Raw genomic sequence first — 24069 nt, 5'->3', positions numbered from 1 at the left:
TGGGAATGTCCTATGGTCACCGGGCTGTGGTCCCTTGCCCAGCTCCAGTCAAGAACACCAAACGTCACTGCATGACGTATCCAAGTGCATATCCAGGTGATCCCCTGGACCCTGTCCAAAGCGCTCACCGTCCTTCCATGAGACACCCCCGGTAGCCCCCCATAAACTCCTCTCTTCCAGCAGCTCCATGCAAAAGGAATTGAGAAAAACCCCCTAAATCAGCTCCCGGAGGAGCCGCCCCCTCCTCATCATCCTCACAGCTCACACCTGGGGCTGCTCTGAGCCCTCCTCATCCTCACAGCTCACACCTGCCGCTGCTGCCACTCTCCAACAGCATCTCTCCCTCTCCAGCACACAGCCCTCTTCTCACAGATCCAACAGAAATCTGCTACGGGTGTTGGCTTTTCTTAATCCATCTGGTTACACGATTAAAACACATTCATGCATTGATGGTCGTTGAGAGAAAGCTTTCCCCTGGAGAAAACAGTCCTTTTGGTAGCACACTTTGATACACCTTTGGAAAAAGCAGAATCGGCACCAACTCCTAAGACCCCTTCCGAGGAACCCAGCCCTTCCTGGGACACCGAAAGCAGCAGACCTCGAAAAAGGAGGGGAAAAGTCAAGCTTGGAGTGGAAAAAGAGAACATAAGTACAGCAGCCTTTAAAAATGCCTGCACAGAGCAATAGTGGGAACCGGTCACATTTCTTCTTTCCTTGCTTTCTGTGATGACATAAACATGAAGTAAAAACACGTTAAAAAAAAGGCAGAGCTAGGATTTTACAGGTCTTCATTTTGGCAGGCTGTGTGACAAACGCCTCTTCCGGGACTGCGACGCCTTTTGGGGAATGGCAGAGAACGGAGGCAAAAGGTGTCAGAGAACCCTTTCTGCTCCCTTCAGCCCCTGCAGCTGCTCCGGTGGTTTCAGGGCACTTGCTTGGTTCATTCCTTGAGAAAAAGGTTAGGGCATTCTTTTGAAAACTACTACCCATCCCCAGTCAGAGTTTCCTACATTCCTGGATACAAATGAGTGGATAATTTCCAAATTAATTTCCAATGAATTTAGCAATAGATTCCTGTTCTTTACCAATAGCTATAAAAACGAAACACTTGCCAGGTTTTAGTATTCTACACACACCCCTCCCTGTGAATTTTGGGGCAGCTTTGGGTCCCTCTGCGGGACAGCACCCAGCGTGACCCCCCCCTCATTCACCACCCACCCGCTCCCCTGTCACCCTGATTCTTGAGTTTTTTAAAGCCTTCTAAGTTTACATTCTATTGGGAAACTTTCCCACACAGTTTCTGTAAAGAATGTGTTGTTTTGCATTCCTTCATGGAGGTAGAGAGACTTGATGTACTAGTAGTTTGTCCAATGTCTTTGGAGAGGTGGCCCATTCACTCTCCAATCCACTGTCACCTTTGGAAAAGTATAAAAGTTGGAGTCAGAAAATGAAGTTTCTCTTTTACCTTGCAAAGTAGCAAGTAGCTCGCGTTGTGCTTTCTCGTGTCCTATAGCAACACTCCCCCACCGCAGTGTGCCTCCTTCTCCTAGGGACCTTGGGGTGCCCCAAATAACATCAGAGCCTTCACCCCCTTTTCCTGACCCCCAAAGAAGGCACAGAATGAGTCCAACTGCCTGGACAGCAGCCCAGACAGAAAGGGACTGCTCCACCAAGAAATTAGGGCAGTCTCGCTGTCAGAGGCGAGAGGCAGAAACAGGGAGTGACAGCAGAGAGGACACAGGAAGAAAAGGAAGAATGGGGTGCAGGATGAAATTGACAAAAAATCCAAACAAAAAACTCCTGGGATGGGTAGCATGACAGAGAGGGAATAAAATAAAACAGGGACAGCGAATGGGACATATGGATTCCATGAAGAACAATGGCACGGGGAGCACCACAGAGCCACACAAAAAGGAGTACGAGTGAGGCATGGAGGAGGACAGAGAAAAAAACAGAATGCCAAACACACAGCAAGGACAGAGGGACACAAGGGAAACAAAGAGACAAAAAGGGAAACACGGACTGAGAGAGGAAATTACTATGGCACGTGCAGGTGGGGGGGAAGACGGGCAAGGCCCAGCACAGGGATGGAGAAAGAGAGGCACGGCCAGCAGGAAAGAGGCTTACCAAGAGAAGGGTACAATGAGGGAGGAGGACTGGGCAGCAGGTGCAGACAGGTACAGGCTAAAGGACAGTGAGAAGGACAAAGAAATACATGCATGGTGCAGGACAAAGGAAAAAGGAGAGGAAGAAAGGAGGAGAAATAAAGATGTGGGCAGGGAGGGAGACAGAGACAAAAAGTAGAGGAGACGGATTGAGTGATATTTATTAAATAAATGGTTTATAAATGAGTATTTATTTATTGGAAGAAAAACAAGAACAAGAGAGAGTAAAGCAGTGAAAGGGAATGGAAGGGGGAGCACACAGGACAAGAAAGGAAAACAAAAGACACACTGGACAGAGAGAAGGGGTGGAAAGTTTGACATAAGGCTGAAAGAAAAACAGGAACAAACCCCAGGACTTTACTCAGAGAGTTTGGCTGATGAATGTGTCAATAAACCATGAACAGAACTGGTTAATGTCACAGCTCAGCCTGGGACTCATTAATTACCATCTGTCTCTTGGTACGGCCACAAACTCCCTGATGGAACTAAATGAAAGCTAAATGGTTGATGTGCTCCGTCTTTCTTGAGCTCAGTAAGCAGTTTTTGTTATCAGGTTGGACCACACATACACCAGCACCAGAGTATGGTTAAATACAGTCTAAACGCCAGCAAGTTTACATATTTCCTTCCAAGAGAACTGCAGAAAAATTATATTCAGTGACACAGACATTCCAAATACTAGGAGTGTCTTTCATGAGGGAAAACGATATAAAGAAAGAACTTGCCTCGCTGTAGATCAAAAAGTTCATTTAAACTCTGAACAGTAACCTGAACAAGCAGGACAACTTGAAATTTGCAGGAGATATGTCCCTTTAAAAAAACGTGAAGGAAAAAACTGGGGGAACAGCTGAAGCAAATGAATTTAAAGGTCAATTCTATTTTTTAAAAGTCTCTGCATTTTTATTGGATATAGCAGAATAGCCTGCACAACCACCACTGTGAAAAAGCACAGACAAAGCCCCCATGAAATAATAAAAGATACAGGAATTTGAGTGTAGCTAGAAAAAATTAACTTTTTAAAAGCTAATCTATTTGAGATAGGCTCTACCTAAAGACATGTCCAAGGAAGAAAACATTTATTGCATCAGACACAGATATATAGAACATTGCTCTAAACTGGAAAAAAAAAAAGGTGGATTTTACATTTCAAATGCTTTGCAAGCAACATTAAAAGTTAACATGTCACAAGACATTGTTTCAGCTATCCTCCCCTTCCACAAAAATATTTTTATCTATAAGCCCTAGTAAATACATTCCACGGTCCCTCCATTGAAGGGGGCACCTGTAAATTACTACAGTGTGATAAACAGAAGCAAATCAAGAAAAATGAGACACTAAAGCTGCTATATGTGGCTGAAGTACATAATCACCAATAGCTCAGTAACTATTTATTATGCTTACTGATTACCCTGACAGCAGTAGTTCTAATATTGGCAACTGACTGCTGCCACCTCTACCAATGCAAACTTGCGAACAAATGAGTAACCTGGACCTTGACCAGGTTTTCTATTGGTCATGACTGCTTGAGAATAACTGGAGTCCAAATACCACTTGCAATCCTTTTTTGGCTCTCAGGAAGAGGCTAACAGACCTCTATATACTGCCAGCTTTCTCTTTGCACAGGCAACAAGAATTCAAGCCTCACAAAGCACACGGTTAAGCAAATTAAGCATTCAGATGGTGTAAATATACTCTAATACTAGTTTAATTCCCAAACTCATGTAAAAATACATTCTAAAATAACCTCTTTAAAGGGGATCTTCAAAGTTGACGATTATAAATAAACAAGAAACTCCCTGCAGACTCAGTCAGGGTTGTCAATTCCCAAGAGGTTCTTAGTCCTCCTTCATGATACATTCGATACAATCAGTACACGGTGGGAATATATGATACATCACTACATTATTAGAAGTTGTACATGCAGGTTTCTATCCACCTCCCCTTTCACAGACTTGCTGGCAGAGGTCGGTTACTTCCCATAAAATTTCTTATTCAGAAGAAAGATCAGAAGATTGACGTTCACTTTTGCTCTGTCAAACAACTTCATGACAGCAACACCTTCATACTGCAGCTGCAAGAGATCCTGCCAAAGAGAGTATCTTAATGAGTGAGGAATCCTCAAGAGCTGACAGAGAATATAAAAGACCCTGTAGTACAGTAGATCTTAAGGAATATCAACAAACAATTGTTGATATCTTATGGCATAAGATAGAAAAGCGAGAGACTTATTAAAGCGCCACTTCTATTGTGCAAAAAATAGTAATTCTAAGGCATTTAAGATCTTAATTATTTTAAGCCGTGGGTTTAAAAAAAATTACAAAAGAGAGGAGAAATAGAAGGCCATTCTAAGTAAGCCAAATTTCAGATCTCGCCATCTCCAGCCTTGCCATTCGCACAGTAGCCATAAAGTTGTTGTAACATTTAGGTTCCTATATGCATAATTCTATCATGTACTCATGAAACATTACAATATTCCACATTTTCCCTTTCTGCAAGCTTTAGCTGCCACAGATCTCAGGGAAGCTGCTTACAGCACTTCAATCTATGGCACAGAAAGAAATGGTATCTCAGTCACTATGCATACGATGTTGATTCAATCTCTCAGGCGTTTACGTAGGCACTATTTCTAGTTATACTTTGCTTTGTCAGCAATACACCAGCACTGATTTTATCTCACCGATTAAATTCTTTCCGCAATCCCACTCCTGCAGGTAACACGGTGGGTAGATGTAGGCATGTGGGTGGATGTGTGTGATGTTGTATCCCTTGTTGCTGTCCTCTGACAACATCTGCTTTATCTGCAAAGCACTGCTACAAAGGCATAGTGGTATAGTATACCATGTGCCTGAGAAGCGAGTGACCTTGGGTAGGCCCACGAACCAACAAGTTCATGACCAGCTCTGATGGATTAGGACCGGAACATACATGGGGAGTCCTCAAAGCAACCAAAAGGTGTGAAGCAGCTGTCCATCCCAGCAGCCAAGTTAGCGTGGACTAACTGCAATGCAAGGTTGCTCCTACACGCAATCTGTTTCAAAAGGCCTGAGGCTTCCACAACTAACAAACCTAACGAAGACCAAGATGGACAGGGGGTGGGGGAAGAAAGGTACAGAGACACCAGGTGTGAAAATACTCGCATGAGAAAAAGAACAGGGAACCGTTTGGGAAAAGGTCAGTCACCACGCCTGTTCTGGTGGCCTAAGTAAGGGCTGAAACCTAAGGAGGTCACCTAAGAACTGGAAACAAACAGGTAAGTATACGGTAGCAGAAAGAATACGAATACACAATGACACACAAGCCCAGGTGACTGCTGCCACAGACTCCCAAGCTGTCTGCTGTAGCAGGAAATTGTTGAAAACACAAGTGTTTGTTTTGAGTGCGTATGCGTACACATAATGAAGAACACAGACCGACATCAGGCTTTCATTAGCAAAGAAACAAAAAGCAGTTTGGATCCCATGTACGTGTTGCATCTATTTCGTCTGCAACAAACGGGTCATTCTGAGAGCATTTTTCAGACTGTTTAGGCAAAAAACATGCCACTGCTATCTTGATGAAGAGACTGGCAGGGGAACTTACATTACACTATTAAATAGGACAGTTCTTACCTGATAATGTAACATAAAGGTTTCCATCTGTACACCCATGAATTTTGCTTTAACCTCAAAATCTCCTACTTCTTCTGTTGGACTGATTTCAAAAATCACGTTTTTAAACCTATGAAATGGAGAAATGAAACATCCCAGGGAGGGAATAGATGAGGTGAAACTTGAAGATAAATTTCTAAGAATTGTCTTCTTAACTCTTTATTTTATTATCCCCATTTGAAATGAGTCCGTACAAGCCAACTAGACTCAGTAGAACAATGAACGGAAGCCTAACAGATTTTACGTCCCGTAAATCACATCTTCATACAAGCATAGCAGGAAACAGGGTAATTTAATTTAGCTTGTACAATCTAAGCAGTCTACTTTAGTGCTGCACATTCATGCCTCATTTAGTGCACTGAGTACAAAGTATGACTCAAAGTTGAAAAAATTCTAGTAATAGCCAGCTCCTCTATATTTGACACAAGACATGCCAGCTTCTCAAGGCTAGCAAACTACTGCTGGAGAAACTTAAGCTAGCATAAAGCTGGTTTTTCAACAATGAAAGCTATTACCCATAATAAAAATTCACCCAAGGAGGTACCCTTCCATAACTGTGGGGGTGACAGAGAAGGGGCTGGGAGAAAGAGGATGTCATGTTTAAATCACATTACACATCTCAAAGAATTGCTTTGCTCCAACCAGAAAAAGAGAACTGAAGAGTGATCACTATGCAAGGTGTCTTGGCCCTACGGATGCCAGCCTAGGTCATCAAAGCAACTTTCTCACCTTTAATAACTAAGTCTACCAACAACACTAAAATTCCAATAACAAAATTGCAAGATAATGTGAGACAGCCTCAAATAGATCTCACAATTTCTGGTCCTCAACTATCAGCACCTAGACTAGTTCTAAGAAAAAGACAAGAATTCAGCATACCTATTTTCCTTTTCCTCCAAAAAGGTTATTTAGCTCTAAAGAGTTTGAAGTAGATACTCACTGGTTACCTTGCAGGTCCTCAATCTCTAAAAGCACTCCCTTCTCATGAAGTCGAGCTGCTGTGTATTTCAGAGAAATCTTTTTACTGTTTTTGCCTTTCATCTCTCGAGGTTTCTTGGAGACTCTGGGGAAAAAAGACAAACCAAACAAATTAGAAAGTCACAGGTAAAGGCATTTTGAGCAGTTAAATTTTCAATCCTATTTGAAAGAGGGGATAGAATCAGTACAGCTAATGAACTATAACTAATGATAGATAATGATGTACTTCTACTAGTCAGTTTACCTACAAAGCACTTGTAGCCCAGATCAGATGTTTAATTTTCTACTATTTACCAGTAACATTTAAGCAGGCTAATAATAATAATGCTAGTAATGATAATAATAAACCAAAGCAAACAAAAAACCAACCAAAAAAACAAAACCAAAAAAATCCCACCCAAAACAGAAGCATATGGTACGTCATAAAAAGCAATACCATCTCTCATTAGGCAAAATGGGGGCTAATGACAACTGACATGGAGAAAGCTGAGACTACTCAAAAACTTGCTTGTATTTTCCTTCTGCAAACAAAATGGGTTCACATTCTCACATCTGACTGGAGAAGACAACAACTTCTTTCCCCCCCCCCCCCCAGAAAATCTGATTTGTCTAGCACTATAGCGGCTGGCTTCATTTGGCATAAAAATGAGGACAATTTGTGATCAAGGGTTTCCTTGCAGGTAACTATGTTATTTTCATTCTCTGCTCCTAAGAAGGATGACAGGACAGACTGACTGAGCAGCAAGTGTGCCCATGTCAACAACAAGCTTCGTACCACTGGACTCTCTGTACCTCTCTTCTCCCAAAGGGACCAAAAAGTCATTCAGGATTGTCTTTTTGACACCATTCACGGCGAGGACCTCACCCTGTATTTTCTTACTACTGCTGAGACCCTTTTGCTAAAATTACTGCTGTGGGAAAGAACTTGGACAAGGAGCTTAGAGCAGATAGCATTAGGGTTCTTCTTGGCAACACATGCTTTTTTGTAAGAAGCACCTCTAGGGCCACAGAACCACCCACTGCAGGTCATCGGGTTCAAGACCATCTAAGGAAACTGAAGGTGTGGAAGTCCATGGACCCTGATGAGATGTGTCTGATGAGATGGGTCCTCAGGGAACCGGCGGAGGAAGTGGCTAAGCCACTATCCATCATATATGATAAAATGTGGCAGTCCAGTGAAACTCCTACCAACAGGAGAAGGAAAATAAGGAAGACGGAATCTGTCTCACCTCTGTGAGACCAGTGACTGGCATGGTCATCCTGGAAACTGTGCTAAGATGCATTGAAAACAAGGAGGTAATTGTTGACAGCCAATATACCTTCAACTCAGGTGCCTGGACCATTTAGTGATCTGCTACAATGGGGTTAATACACCATTTGCGGATGAGCATTTCTGACTGACAATAATCATCTACCTGTATTTGTGGAAATGCATTCAACAACGTTCCACCCAACATCCTTGCATCTAAACTGAAGAAACAGGGATTTGATAGATGGCCCGCTTGATGGATAAGGATCAACCGGATGGTTGCACTCAAAGAATTGCAGTCTACAGCTTCCCTGTTAGGGTGGTGAGGCCCCAGGACAATTTGCCCTGGGAAGCTGTGGCTACCCCATCCTAGAATTGTTCCGGCCCAGGCTGCATGGGGCTTGGAGCAACCTCGTTTAGTGTAAGGTGTCCCTGCCCATGGCAAGGCGGTGGGAAGCAGATGATCTGTAAAGGTCCCCTCAAAACCAAACCATTCTATAATTCTACGGTTCCAAGATACTTACTTGCCCTTGCTGGCCAAGTTATCCAAGCAGGTCTTTATGTAACTTTTGTAATAATCTACTTGTTCTCCATAAAAAGTAGCTTTGGAGTTCAAGGCACTGTATGTCTGCTGCAGTTTCACTAGCTCCGCCTTTCTTCTCTGACGGTATCTACGCTGATTTCTGATATCCTACAGCACAGAGAAAGACAGGCAGAGACTTAACAGTCATTTGAGCTCTCCAGGTGCTCAGTCCCAGAGCCACTGAGTATTTGAAACACACAATTTGATTTTGCTTAGTCTTGCTTCATGCAAGGCTTGAGCACTCATTTGCACCTGCCCCAGTTTAAGTGTCACAGCTTTTTCTCTGTGATGACTATTTGTAGAACTAACCAACTCTACAAGTTGCACCTTCTGTGGCTTTCTCAAACTTCAGTTCTGTTCTAGCTGCAATGACTAGACTGGGCACTGAAAGCCCATGATATAAAAGCAGCAATTTTGCTAGCACTGAAAAGTATGTTACAAATCGAGTGCTACATCCACAGCAGCACGCAGACTTCATAATTTTTCTTTTCTAGTCAGCCTGTAAGCATCACTTGCCTTAATATCTCAACAAGAAAACACTACATTCATTGACTGCTACTTTTTGTGACACATATTATCTACAGTACAATTAATTTGTATCAGATTCTTAAAGGTGATCATTTAGTTGGTTTACTTACGTAACATTTCCCAAATATTTTTCAGTAAACAATACGATATAAAATATATTGTCACTGTAGCAATATACAACAGTACTGGATCTCTTTTCTAAGCTTTTCATAGCCATAGTTTTTTATTGTTTAGGGATTCTTTAACAGGCACATTTAAATCAAATCAAAATAACAATTAGGATGTCCTAGAGTTATGCACAAAACATCTTTGTGTGAATAAGCTTGTAGAGGCACTACTTGAATGAGTGAAATGGAGCAGAAAAACACATTACACATCAGGACCTCCCTTCCAAGCTATTAAGTTTTTTCTTAAAGTACCTGAGATCCTGGCAACACAGTCATTTGACAGAATAGAAGCGTAGTATAAAAATAAAGGACTTTCCACATGCCAGGTGGTGGAAATGCTGCAACAAAAGGTATGATTTTTCTCTATAAATTAGCTACTAATAATCCTTTTCCATCTGAAAACTCATGCCAGTTTGAGAAACCTGCAAACTGGGAAAACTCCACTATGATTACTAGGAAACCACCAAGTGATATGGTATACCTTCGCAATGTCATTGATTAGTTCCTGGTATTTATTTTTGGCATTCACTGGCCCCAGTTCTGTCAACTTCTTAAGTCCTGCCTTGATTTTTTCTTTTTTTTCTTGGAGATTCAAGTTGCCATCTTCTTTTACAGAGACAGATTTTTTCATCTTATCAGGAGTTTTAGCATCACGAATGGCCCGTTTCTGCATAGCTCTCTGATGCTCTGCTTCCTAGAAGAAAACAAAAACCTGCAAGTTCATAAGCAGATCAATTGCAATGAGACAAAAAGAAGCAGAAACAGATTGTCTGATCTCTGGCATAACACAGGATAAAGAGTTTTGCTTGGCAATTCCCATACTGACTCGACTAAAGACATTTTGATGAACATATTCTACACGTGGGAACCAGAAGCCTACCTATCATCTAAAGTGGTCTTCTACATAAACAATTTCTAGCAACTGCTGCAGGGGAAAGATTCACACGTACAATTTACTTCCACTGTACACCCTCCTGATTATCGTAACACCCTACTCCAGCACTGGTGGAGACAGCTTCACTGCAATACCTAAACGGATATACCACATATATCTAGATAGACGATGATTTCCAAGTCTAAAACTAGCACAAAGAGCATCATACTTGCTCTGAGGTAGCTGAAGTTTCCAAAATTTCAGTCAGTGTCTCCCCTGGCTGGAAGCGGATTACATCAACAATTAAACGTTTTGTGCTGCAAAGAGATCAAGGAGAATAGGAGAAAAAATTTTAAACACAAAGATCTTTAATACTTTTCTGTTCTGCAACAATGTCACTGTTACTGATTTATTTGAAGTCAGATTATTACTGGATGAGCATTCAGGTAGTCATAAGCTAAATCAGACCAGAACCCTGAGAAGCACTTTACGTTTTGGACAGTGCATTACTGGAAACCGGTTTCTCGAAAGGTTCCTCTCTGTAATATGCACAATTTGCTCTGCAAAACTCCTTCAAACAGCAAGGCAGCTACCCCATAAATTAGAAGGTAGCTGCAGTACTGCCACGTGGACCACAGAAACTGCATTCAAGGTGAAAGACAAAAGCAGGTAGCAGCCACAGCCCACTTGTGCAACCAGAAAAGCTCTATAATATTACCCATCCATAAGCATGTTTCAGTGATCTATAAGAGGTATCAAAAAACTCTGAAGGATTATTTTCTTATGTGGATGGGGGACAAGGTAGATCTCAACTCCAGCCTGGCGATAGATAGGACCATTTCCTTGATTTGAGCTGAGATTTGTTGGTGTGTACTCTGAAGCACTTCTGTCTTTAAGCCAGACAATGAAACCAAATAGTATCTCTGCAGTCCAGCTGGAATTATTTTTGGAATCACACAAAGTGCATCACATACTCGCCTTCCTCATCATCCACAACTTAAATGACTACGAGTGCAGCTAGTAAATCCTTACTTTTGAAATCAATGTCACCTTTGTCTAGTGGGTAGGAAAATACTGATGTATCTTTTTAAGAGGTCCGGTTAAAGCTATTTTTGGACACAAAATCTTCTTGTGGGAGATCACTTGTCTGTGAGGCCAAGTACATGCTGACCAAAGATTTTTAAATTAAACTATCTAGAATGCATCAGAGGAGGTAAACATGCATTTGAATGTCAGATCACTGCTCTGTACATCTCAGCAATAGGAATTTGCTTAAACTAGCCAAGAGTCACTGTCAGTTAAAAGTTTTCCAGAATAAAGATTCTGGCAATAATAAAATCCCTGACAGTCCACTGCTCTCTTTCCATTAGGGTAATAAGACCTATGCTTCTCAAAAAGGCTATTCGTCTTCATCAATTAAAAGTCATGCCACAGCATGGAAAAGGGCATGGTTACAATCTCAGTGTATCTGGAGTAACAGCCCCCCCCCCCCCCCCCCACTTCCTTAAATTATGCCTCAATTCTCTCATTTTTCACATGCTGATTAACCAGTAAAGTTCCAGTTGCTCCTTCTTTTGAGTAACATACCAGGTAGTTACCACCTACTTACTTCAACAGAATTGTCCTTGCATCCATCTCTGCATTCTCATCACCAGGAACGTCAAATTTATTAGTGAGTGTGAGAGAAACCTCAGTCTTTGCTAGCATTTCTCTGTTGGGGTCATTAACATTGCCAGAACCTTCCCCTGCCAAGCAGAGAGAGTTTATAGATTAAATCACATTCTTTACCTTCATGACTGTTAAGACTTTGTAATTTTCCCCCACATAACACACAGAGAATAAAACTAGACTGTTTCCTATATTGTCAAAAGGACACTTCAAAACCCAAGCCAACTTTTAAAGACATCATCTTGAATATATTACAGATATTTTCATAACAAATCTGAGAGAATGCACTGGCCAGAAAAGCACCACAAAATCACCACTTTGCATGCCTTAAAGATTTACATGTATTTCACACTGTATCTCAGTTTCTCACTGAGAAGAGTGGCTGAACTGCCAAAAGTACTTTAGAAACAAAAATATGATGCCTGTCCATGTCCTCATCAAAACGCATGTTTCAAGCTAAGAGCAAAGCCCTTGTTAGCAACTGAGCTCGTCATCATCCCATAAAAAATAAATTTTCTTGCTGTAATTGCATATGAACTTTCACCAGAACAATTGTTGGTACCTTTCCCCCCATTTTTTAAAGGGCTGCAGAAACATCTGACATATGAGCCACAGTGAAACAATGCACACGGGAGAAATGAAGTAGGGAAGAATGGCAAGTTCCAGCTACACCAATGGCCTATGCTTGTTCAGATAATGCTTCTTACAGTTCTTTGCCAGCACTTGGAAGAAAATGTGCTTGCAATCACTCCTTTAGAAGGTTCCAACCTTTTTCATCAAGCAACTTCAAGGTAAGTGTTGTCAGAGCATCCTCTCCAAAAACTGTGCCTCGTTTGCCTCCCTCCCCTCTGCTAGACTAGAAACTTTGAATAACTGCAACATAGAAACCAATGAAGGAGAAAAACTTGTGCATCTTTCCAGTGTGTGTTATATCCTGAAGCAGTAAACTGTGTCTCAGGTTTCCAGAACAGTTTCACAGATTCGTAGTGTTAATTCCTTCTTCCCCCAACCAGAAGAAGATAAAATTCTATTTTCCTTCTGGAAAATAACTCTAAAGGAGGGGAAAAATGTTACCTGTCAGCATGCCAAAGACTCTTAAAGGAACGCATGCTATTTAAAACACTTATTACTGCACTCTGAAAGGAACACCTACAGATCTCCAGTAAGGAGGACAGATCTTTGCAAACAAGCTGGAACAGGGACACAAGCACAGAGAAATATCTCCATTGTAATGGAACAAAGACAATATGTCAATATCCATCTGTCTTCCAGAAACTGCTAGAGTGGGATGAGGTGAGATGGGTGGGGAGAAGAGAAAGAATCCCGTTTTTTTTCAGGGCAGTAAATTATGCAGAGAAAATATACTGCAATGAATCTGCTGCTGCTTTTTAAAGCACGTCCTCCTGAAGGACCTGTGATGATTTCTTACTGTTTCTTTACTGCACTTTAAGTCATTTCAGGTAATATCACATATTGCTTTAGCAGAACAAACTAGACCACCTATTAAGGACTCAATTGTAGGAACCTCTCCGAGATCATCCAGCAGCTCGTGAATTGGATCGTTGTGCTCAGGAGCAATTGCATCTTGATGGTCTAAGAGCAACTAGATGAAAAAAAAAAAAAAAAATTTTAACAATACATCCTTTTCTAGACAGTAGAATTTCATTATTTTAGGCTGGTATTTTTAGAAAAAACATCACTGAAGTCCAAAGCAGCAATGTCAATATTCAGAGCTGCGTCAATATCACATACTCAAATGCTTTCCAAAGAAGCTTAGTGAAGCCATACCTAAATTACTAGATTCTATAAATCAACAAGCTCTCACAAACTACAATCGTGACAACTTTCAGCTTTGTATTTGGTACCTTTGCGTTTCAGACAGAAGCAGCATTTTCTTCACAAACACTGCTTATAAGGAGCAACTGTGACTAAGGTATACTTACAGTGTGTGTATTGATGATTTCACCGATAGAAATGTAAATTACTGGTTTAGTGAGAGTCACCAAGTCTGAATATTCATCAATATTAAATTTATCCTGCAATTCGGGAACCTCACAGGCAGCCTGAAAAAAACGTCTTCAGAACAAAGAAGGAGAGAACACTCAGTATGACTCTAAGAGTCAAGTGATATGTCAAGAGTATTACCTCCCCATGACAATTTCAAGCACAGACTCTCCTCTTCAAACTATGGTACACTATGGCATACTGCAGTTTGCAGCTTTAGCTTAAAACATCAGAAGCCACCTAGTAAATTCAATCATTGATACTGGCCATGTTGACATTTCCTCATTTTCAGAAATGACAGAACTGGCTTCAGTGACCTCGTTCTCCTGCCCCCACTACGTTATCGTCCTTTGCCCTCCAACTACCTCTGGTTACCCTTTTTCCAAAACACAGGAGATATAACAGTTCTTGAACAAAAGCTTACTTCAACTACATGAATAGCTAAATGACAACCTGCTTTATTCCTGATCACCACTAGATTCTCATGTGGAACCAGGATTCACACAGGACAGAAGAACATATGTCTGTTCTGGTTGTCCACGTCCAGAGTACTGTAATAAGTACGTGCAAAAGCAACCTTTATTCCGGACACCTGAAACTCCTGACTTTGCAATCGCAAACTTTGCAATGAACATACAATGCATTGCTCATAAATTCCAGGTACACATTTTATCTGCCATTGCCACTGATGCTTGTGGCAGTCTGCAGTGAAATCTCTTTTATTTTAAACAGACTGCATATTGGACAGAGACAGAATTTTCCACATTCTAAATTTACCGTTTTCCCTTTTTACTGGCAACGTTACCCTCTGACAAACTTCCCAGCTTAATTAGCTACGGTCTTCTACCTGAATTTCTGGTATGACTGCAACAGGTATTCATTAATGATGCTTAGATGAGCATTGTCTCCCATGAACATCTTATTGGATGCAGCATGCTGTAACATCTTTGCAATGGAACCGAGGTTCCTGCGCTGATCTGTCGTCAGCTGACCTCCAGCTGAAAGGTCGATGATGTCAAATGCATCTGGTGCAACAATGGCTGGATTCATGTAACGATAGTAGAGTAAGTTGCCAACAATCTGGAAAAGAGAGAAGAAATGTAACAAAAAACAGTACAGGACACAACCAAATTTTATTGAAACTACTCTGTGTTTCAATAGATTATTTCATTGCAAGCCTCTTTCCAACACAAAGGTTCTGCTGTATATATATATGTATATATATATGTACATACCATCCCAAAAGATCTAGAGTGTTAAAAAAAACCAAAACAGTATCATAAAGATGCAATAGGGAGGTCAACACAGAGGAAAGCCTGAGCACTACCAGTCACAGGACAATACAGCAGCAAGTATTCCTATGCGTAAAGATTTAGAACTCCAACTTACAAAAATGTATGGATAGGAGATACTACAAGTTACCAATGAACTACCGATATGAGCATGAGACAGTCTGCCAGAAGAATTAAATGCAACTAAGTAGCCTAATAGACGGTAGAATGACCATGGTATAGAGGAATCGGATAATCAAGTTTCAGTATGGAACAAAAGCCAATTTCTAAAGAAGCATAAAGCACTGGCTGCCATCTCTGACAAAGCAAAAATAGGGAGGAAGAATGGCACAAGAAGTTAAATTGAGGAAATTATTTTCCATTTCTTGTCCAAAGCCCTTCTCTCTTTCAGAATAAAAGCCTTCTTCTGTAAGCCATCGACGTATTCAGGCACAGACCCCTAGTTAGTGAGAAACCATTTAATCCAGAAATAAGAAAATGAGAAGTACAGAAAACAAATGGCATTGGATGCTTCAAAAATCCAATTTACCTAGTCAAATGTGAGCAGCAGTACATTTCAAAGAACTACAAATATAGATTATCACATTATCCATATGCTCACAACATTTCTCTACCCTGTACTGAATATTTTGCCGAAAGTAATTCTAGCAATGAAAGGTATTAACCAACCATGCTGATTTAAAGCCACATGCTCTCACCACATGCTCATTTGCAGAAGGCCAGGTCACTGAATCTTGGCTTCACCTGCTTTTCATGTGACTTAAATGCATGGAAGAGACTGGGGTCTGAACAAACAGTTGAAAACACCGAGAAAAAAAACTAGCGATTGCTAAGTCCCAGAAATTAATAACTGGTTTCAGTAAGGCCATGTTTGGACAAGTGTTTTATGCAAGCCTCTGCTGTACTCTCACAAATAATGGCATGGGATGTTAACAGTCTGCTGACCAGTAACAGCCTAACTACTGCCAGTAAAAAGAAAAAAAAGAAAAAAAATCCATAAAAGAAATTGAATCCATGACATTTGAACTTGCGGGGCAAAAAGAACAGTATATTATATGGGTATCTTCGGTTGCTAAACAAAATCTACAGGTAGGTACTGCACGCAACTGCAGTTTTGACTTTCATGTGGACAGTTACATTGTTTCCATGAGGATTAAGAAAACCTGCGGTTTTCCACCTAAATTTACAGATGGAAGAAATTAATTCACCTGCATAGAAAGAACCGATGTCTCAGAATGGGAAAGCACAGAACTAGAAGAGAGAAGAAAACAGCATTCAGATTGGTAATTATTTTGTAATGAAGCAGAGGCAGAGAAGCTTAAAGAGACGTTGTCAAGTATTCTAATAACCAAAGTATATTGTATTAAAAAGTAAAGCATTCATCGGCATAAATTCAGAATTTACCAGAAGCCACAAAACCAAAGAAATTTCAATGAATACCCCAACGCTGTAGTCATCCAAGAACACCTAATATTAGGATCCTTTTAGTTCGCCAAACCAACTGAAATGCAAAATGCAAAACTGACAAGGCATCACAGGAAGCAATTATACATATTGCTGCCAAAATATCCCAGTGTGTTATAGACGGGGCATTAGGAATATCAGAATTTGGCATACAGACTTTTTAACTTGTCTCTTTAAGGAAGGAGCAGCAGGCAGTGATCATACTAGTTAACCCAAGGTTTACTTTCTGGGAGCAACAGCAAACCCCAGGTCAAGAAACCTAAAGGTCCAAATGCCCAAGATACTAAAAGACAACAGAAGCATCAGGATACTTCCTTCTAAACAATGTATTACATGTCAAGCGATGTGTATGAAGCTAACATCAATAGCCTGATGTGAAATATTTTCTATCTGTAGAGGTAAATTAATAAGTTTACATGTGCTCCTCTCCACACACACCGAACAAGAGAGAAGAATGAGATGTGCTTGCCACAGCCAATTCAGCTGACAATTATTCACAAAGGTATATAGATCCTCACCTTCAGAAGCTCATCCTCACCAGCATCAGGAAACTTCTCGTGCAGGGAGTCTTTTAGGACCTTGGCAATGAAACGCATTCCATACCTGAGAGAAAGAAAAGGTCAAATAAGACTGCTGCCAAGCATGAGGACACCAACAGCTTCTCAGGCATAACACAGGTGCATCAGACTCACGGGATTTTGTCCACTGAACTAATAATGGCAGACAGGAACTTGTCTGTCACTGTCCTCATGTTTCTGATTGAGGCATCCAGGCGTGTCCTCACCTCTTCATGACTTAGGGCTTGCTCAGGCGTAACATCATACGGCAGTTTGCTATTTGAAAAAGTCAGACATAAAAAGGAGAGTATTATTCAGGCTAGTACACTTCAAGAACGTACAGCCTGACACAGAAACATGCTTATATTCACTCTGCTGCCAAAAACTATGCACTGCCTTTAATTAACCTATTTGGCACTGTCAGAACCAAAATTCTTTTGCTTTTACTTCTTTTACTTTCACTTGCACTGGCCACCAAGAGAAAGACCCAGCTAACTCAGAATTGAATCTTTTTTACAGCATGCACACCAGGCAAAAAAAGCACCATCCTTAACATATACTGGTACTTCAGACTGCAAACTGGTGAAAATGAAAGCTATGCATTTGAGTATTAAGATCATGAAAACTTAAAACAAGCAGAAGCTAGAGCAGCATCCATAAAATCAATATAACGTGCTGCTGAAGGAATAGTCATCCTTTTTTTAATCAGCTGAAACTATTGCACAGTATTCCAGTGAACACAGACAGATGAAGCTGGTAATTCATAAAGGTGTATCCTAAATCTCATGTATAGAGAAGAATCTGAACACACATCTTCACTTCCATTTTTAACACATCCAAATTTTTGCATAAAGTGTGCAAAGGTATATGACTGCTTTAGATATGGAGGAAGTCATTCATCTGTATGGCTTTTGCTTTTTCTTTTTTTTTTTTAAGTACGATAAAAAAACCCAATAACACAACAGAATCCTCAAGTTCTAGGAAATCACAACCCCTGAAGAAAAAGAAACCAGAATGACACAAAAGCATGTAACTCAATACAATTGTCATCAGCGGCTGATATTAATCAGAAAGATGTTAGGACCAGGGAGAATTAAATGTAATGTGATGCTTTCTGCCAGCAAGAGCGGCTTTGTGTGCTTGTGAACAGTACCTGTTTGCACAGGCCACACGTGACATGAACAGGGACTGACATGGAAGCAATTGCCAAATACATTTTCTTACAATACATTCTTTTAGGCCAGAGGGCGTCTCATAGCTAACTATCAAGTTAGCACAGGAAAATACCAAAATACCATTTCTTCTTCCATCATTTAATGACATTCCTGTTCAATACTCTCACCACCATAACCAGAGTAAGAACTTCAGAACCCTCATATGAAAACTGTCTTGACGAGACAATCAGTTGGACAGATGCATGCAGTGGAGCCAAGGATGGTTCTGAATGACTAACTGAGCAACGCAAAGCAGCTAAGCAATGTTTAGAAAAACACAGTATTAACAGGTCCCATACCTGGCCTCTCCAGTTTGAGATTCCATCTGGTTAACCCAAGACTTGTAAATATCCACAGGATCAGTTTTGATATTAAGTGACTTGTCATCAATGATTTCCTTCACAACTGGTGCAAGGATCTGCCTCAGGGCATTCTGACCACGGGCACCACGATTGAAACTTACCACCATCTTAATAACAGTAGGATTCCCAGTCACAATTTCGTGTATCTGGTCTACTTTTGATCTGAAGAAGAAAGAATCTATATGAAATTTGACGTATGCGAAACTCTGTCTCTGCCTACGCTTCCCTGGACTACTGTTCCCAGCATGACTTTGGGGCTGGGGCAGGGGGGGAGACACACAAGTTTTTTAGAAGTTGTTATTTGTTTCAGGGCATATATCATCTTCATGCTTAAAAAGCATTCCCAGAAATGCTTGAGGGTAGCTCCTCAGAAAGTTCATTGCATATTTTTCCTCACAGCAAGTTGTGCCACTCTGCATTGTGAAGTCATGTAACTCAAACTCACACGTGAAGTCGTGTAACACAAAGCTCCTAAGACCTAACCAATCCAACACAACATGTGTGAGGACAGCCAAAGTTTCTAACACTGACAGGAAACAGAAATGCCAAACAACAGAGATTTCAGACTCCTCGTTAGATTTTGGAAATGCAGGCAGCTTAGATTTAGCTCACTTCCTGGCTCTTAAAGACTGAGTTTGCAGTTTGTTGGACATATTTATAATCAGACACTGGAGAATTGAGATTAGACTGAATTTTAGCATGACTTAGCATCAGATCAGACGTAGCTGCCATGTTGAGCAGTGAAATCTTGATTGCAGTGAAAAGCCTTCATCTCCTATGGACATACTTGATTCTTCTTTGAGAGACTACATTAATAGGTATGAAATGGGAAAAGGACAATGAAGGGACAGATTAGCACTATCTGCCTATAAGCACTACACTTCACAGGAAAATGTGCCTCATTTTCAGGAACTGCCAAAACTGATTCAACAGCAAGAATGTGCCGTATGCTACCACATACTTGATCTCTTCCTGCAGTGCTGTTTGGAAAAGTCGCAACAACAGGTATTCCTCTCTTTGATTGGATGCATAGTTATACAGCGTGAAGATGACAGAATCCATGAATTTTGTGGATTTGTTTTGAGGCATCTGAAAAATCAGCTTGGCCAAGTAGGTTGGGTTAGTCTACAACAACAAGAAAAATTACTTAGTGTGCATGTCCCCACTGGTGTTGCTAAAAACTAAGGTGGCTCAAAACAGTTGCTGGCTGGACTTGATTTTAAAGGTCTTTTCCAACCTTAGTGCTTGTATGACAACTACAGCGCACAAGCAAAGACTGAGCTGAGGCATATAAGCTTCTATGACAAAAGCTTACGGAGCAGTGTAAGAAGTTGCTTACCTGAAGCAGGTAAAACAAATGCTGATAGGCTTCCAACTTTTCTCTCTTTTCTTTGCTCAGTGCTTTCAAACCTCCCCTTTGTTTGTTCAGCATCATCATGTCAGAGAGCTGTTCCTTGTTCTTCTTGGTAAGTTTTTTGCTGTGAGAAACAACATCCTGGAAGGAAAGAACAGGTACGGATTTCACTCTGAGACGTTTCAAACAAGAAATACCAGGAAACAGTTGCATCTGAGAGTAACTTCTCTTGGATGCAGAAATGCAGGGTCAAGGAATGCCTGGGGCTATTAAAGTGAAGCATTGTTTGCTGTGGCAGTAGTTTCTCGAACTGGAAGTATATGTTCTGCTTTGTTCCTTTGTGAATTTGTCTGAAATCCTAGAAGGGTTAGTCACTCTTGGTAGCAATTACGATCAGAGCTGGTAGCATTCTGAAGATACTTGGAAATGTTTTCCTTTTTTAAACTGGGCTTACAGTTTAGAAATACTGTTCCATATTCAGCTAGCTCACTACCTCCACATACTCTGACAGCAATGGCACTTTTCACTGCAATCATCAGCCCAGCCACTGCAGCTTCTTTCTAAGATAAATTTCACTACACCAATTGAGATTTTGCACTCAGAGAAGCCTAGTGCAATGAATCCAGGACCACATGAAAAGCTCACCAGTACTTCAGCTCGAAGAAAAGACAATGCTGTATCAGCAAGAGCGGTTTTTTTTCGGGGTTTTTTTTGGTTTTTTTGGGGGTTTTTTTTGGGTTTTTTTTTGTTTTTTTTTTTTTTTGTGGGGGAAATTAATCACACCAGCCAAGCTTAGAAAGAGGGAGCTTCCTTTAACCAACAAGCAACCAAGAGGTACAAGCATGTCTCCTGGTTCCAAAATCACTCCCCTGGCTGCAAGCTTGTGGAATGTGACTTGTTTAACCACGAAAGAGCAACAAAAAAGAGTCTCAAAGCTTTTCAATACAAAACCTGTTGCATTTGTTAGATAAGATAGTCTTGCTTTTTTTAGCTTCAGGACTTGTTTCTTCTCCTCCTACAGTTTTCTTTCTAGGGATACATCCTAAATTAGTGGAATGAACTACGAACATACTGGGAGTAAAAACTAAGTCAGGGGAAATGTTTTCCAATGGGCCTGAGCAACCAACATCTGAGGCCAGGAGCTCTCTTAACTACCACTAGGCTCAAATTCTATGTGTAGCTGGTCTCCCAACAACACATTTCTTACCTGCAATGTAATTTTGTTTTTCACTAGCAAACCAATTTTGATGTCCATTAGATTGAGGTCATTTTCCAGTTGCTGATTGGATCGGATCAAGGTTACAACTTCTTCACGCAGTTTCATTAGCTCAAGCTCCTCCTGAAAATCTTGGTCACTCTGATCAAGCAAGTGGACAAATTTCCGAACCACAGCCATAGGTGGATTTTCTGCATTAACTGCAGGCAAGAAAATAGATTATACTAGGGGATGGCAAACAGAAGTAAATGTATGCTTTATCTATGTTTAAACAGCACATCAAGGAGCACTCAGAGTCAAATTAGTACCATCATGTCTAAACAGCTTCAGACATTTTGATTTTCCTGTGTTGACAAAACTGTAAAGAGAACTAAATCAAGAACAAAGTCAGTATTAGCATAGGGTGGTCCACACTGTCAGAGCTAACTGCAAAGCTACCATTCTATTTTCCAGCAGGAAAAAAAAAATAGAATCAACTTCTCCTTCAGCCTCAAGAACCACCTACTCCCTGCACTGCCCTATCAACTTCATCCCAACTGCTCCTCAAAACTGTCTTGATGTTGTAAATCATACAGCCGATATCATATTGGTTGACAAGAAGCTTGACATGACCCAGCAATGTGCACTTGCAGCACCGAGAGCCAACTGCATTCTGGGCTGCATCAAAAGCAGTGTGGTCAAGAGGTCAAGGCAGGTGATTCTCCTCCTCCACTCTAATGAGACCCCACCTGGAGTACTGTATTCAGCTCTGGGGCCCCCAACATCATAAGAAGGATGTGGAGCTGCAGGACTGAGTCCAGAGGAGCGCTACAAAGATGATCAGGGGGCTGGAGCATCTCTCCTATGTAGACAGGCAGAGAGAGGTGGGGAATCTCTTCTACAAATCTATTATCCCTCACAAACAGAGATTTGAGGCACATCAGTTTCATCCTCTTGGCAATACTTACTGAGGGTTTTGTAGTCTTCTCGGGCTTTGTTTGCTCGAATAAAGGCTTGAATTTTTACAACATCATTTATCTAGGATTTAAGAAACAAAAAGCACTTGACATCATTCGGGAAAGAGTACTGAAGTCAGGTACAAAATAAATTTAACAAGATAGTCTCTTACATGGTTTCTGAAATACTGCAGACGGTCTCTGTAACGTCTTCTGGCTTGATACATCCTGGTCATTGACTGAATCTATTGAAGGGTAACCAAAACACTCAGATAGAAACCTTACCTATGAAGTTCACTACCCCAAAGGCTCACCAAAACAGTCATCGGAAAATCTGCACTACCTTTACTACTTGGTCCTTTTGTGCGCGTAGGTAATCCAAACGGATTTGATATGCCTTCCTTTGCTTGTAGCCACGCCATTGAGACTGAAAACACAACAGGAACACTCACTTTACTTTTCAAATTGAACCGAAGTAACTACAAATCCGAGCTTCTTTGTGTTCCTCAGCTTCCAACTGCCCTTTTGGCTAAATGAAACATGAAGGAGGCACGCTTGTCTTAGCAAGAGATACACTGTATGAAGCATTAACTATTTTCCAAATGTAATAATGAGAAACTTGAAATTACCCCATGAAGAACCTGGGCCTTCTGAAGCACAATTAGGGGTCAAGAATACAGTGAAACAGTCAAGGTGACAGAAACTGTTCTACATGAGGATCACGTGTTAGCTGCTGCTGAGAACAATGGTGTAACATTTTAAGCCTTTCCAGTGGACCCACTGCCATCCACACTCGGGAAGAGAAGTCAGGCAAGGGGTTGGACTACATTTAAAGTGAGAGTGTGTTATTTTAATGAACTGGGAGTGGGTGTGGAAGTTTTGTTAAATATACAGGCAGAGTATGTGCTACTTAGGCAGAAACAGACATACACTGCTGAAATAATAAAATGGTACTAGGGTGCAAAGCAACTATTGCATTTGCACACATTTCAGTGTGCTGTAACTACCTGAATTGAAAAAAAACTGTTAACAAGCTTGTGTACAGAAAACAACTGCAGTTACAAATTCCAAACAGAATTAAAGGGTATCACTACCTGAATGCAAGTGATTGCTGGGACTTGCTTCTTCAAAAAATTAATTCTTGAGTTGAATTCCTGGCGAACAAGATACCCTCGACAGCAAGCCTGAAGTTTCATAATCAGGCTCTCATTTGCAAGCCACAACTGTTCTCGGTTGTATGCTGCAGTGACTCCAGATATGGTGCTCTGATTTAATGTTATGATAGGAAGAGGAGCCAGAAAAAGAAAATGGAAATACAAGAAAAAGGATGTTACATCAGTTTCCACATTGTGATTTCAAGAAGCTCCAAAGTTGTCTTTAAAAAACAGTGACATCATGGTCCTGTACTCTTTTAGTGACAGGATAATTTTTATGAAAGAGGACTAGGAGTTGTGACACACACCATCTGATGATGCCTAGCAAATCAAATTAATTACTAAGTGTGTTAACATGGCATTGAAGCATTCTATCTTAGAGCTACATTAAGGGTGGGAATGGTACGAACATCAGCTTTTGAGAGAAAGAGCATGTGTTAATCCATTACTCTACCTGTATCTCTTCCCGTGACAGCTGAGTGTCATTTTGGACAAATTCTGCTGGTTCATCCCATCCTCCATCTTTGGTCCGCAGGTTATGGTAATAATGATAGCCTCCTCTCACCCAGTGTTTCACCCAGTCACTGCCATTGCCCCCTAAGAGCAGAAACTGCAATTAGAAGTCTGGAACTCTGACAAGTGTCTTACCTTCCACACA

The 24069-nt window shown here is 40.9% G+C and overlaps 1 protein-coding gene across 1 annotated transcript in view; it reads right to left on the bottom strand.

The window, feature by feature from the left end:
* Positions 1–3038: 3038 nt before the first annotated feature.
* The window catches only part of IQGAP1 (IQ motif containing GTPase activating protein 1), a 52347-nt gene continuing 31316 nt past the window's right edge, over positions 3039–24069 (bottom strand). The window contains exons 18-38 of the mRNA XM_030281109.2: positions 23866–24008; positions 23352–23522; positions 22601–22684; positions 22431–22502; positions 22270–22339; positions 21314–21522; positions 20092–20247; positions 19714–19877; positions 18690–18914; positions 17312–17452; positions 17138–17222; positions 14711–14943; positions 13803–13935; positions 13360–13462; positions 11801–11936; positions 10421–10508; positions 9799–10011; positions 8564–8730; positions 6753–6875; positions 5774–5882; positions 3039–4248 (exon numbers count right to left, since the gene is read on the bottom strand). Of these exons, the coding sequence (XP_030136969.1) occupies positions 4135–4248; positions 5774–5882; positions 6753–6875; positions 8564–8730; positions 9799–10011; positions 10421–10508; positions 11801–11936; positions 13360–13462; positions 13803–13935; positions 14711–14943; positions 17138–17222; positions 17312–17452; positions 18690–18914; positions 19714–19877; positions 20092–20247; positions 21314–21522; positions 22270–22339; positions 22431–22502; positions 22601–22684; positions 23352–23522; positions 23866–24008 (2939 nt within the window). The 3' untranslated portion in view covers positions 3039–4134. The remainder of the gene's footprint in view (positions 4249–5773; positions 5883–6752; positions 6876–8563; positions 8731–9798; positions 10012–10420; positions 10509–11800; positions 11937–13359; positions 13463–13802; positions 13936–14710; positions 14944–17137; positions 17223–17311; positions 17453–18689; positions 18915–19713; positions 19878–20091; positions 20248–21313; positions 21523–22269; positions 22340–22430; positions 22503–22600; positions 22685–23351; positions 23523–23865; positions 24009–24069) is intronic.

The sequence above is a fragment of the Taeniopygia guttata genome, chromosome 10 (genome assembly GCF_048771995.1).
Source record: "Taeniopygia guttata chromosome 10, bTaeGut7.mat, whole genome shotgun sequence".
Classification (NCBI taxonomy): Eukaryota; Metazoa; Chordata; class Aves; order Passeriformes; family Estrildidae; genus Taeniopygia; species Taeniopygia guttata.
This window is presented reverse-complemented; position numbering and strand designations above follow the sequence as displayed.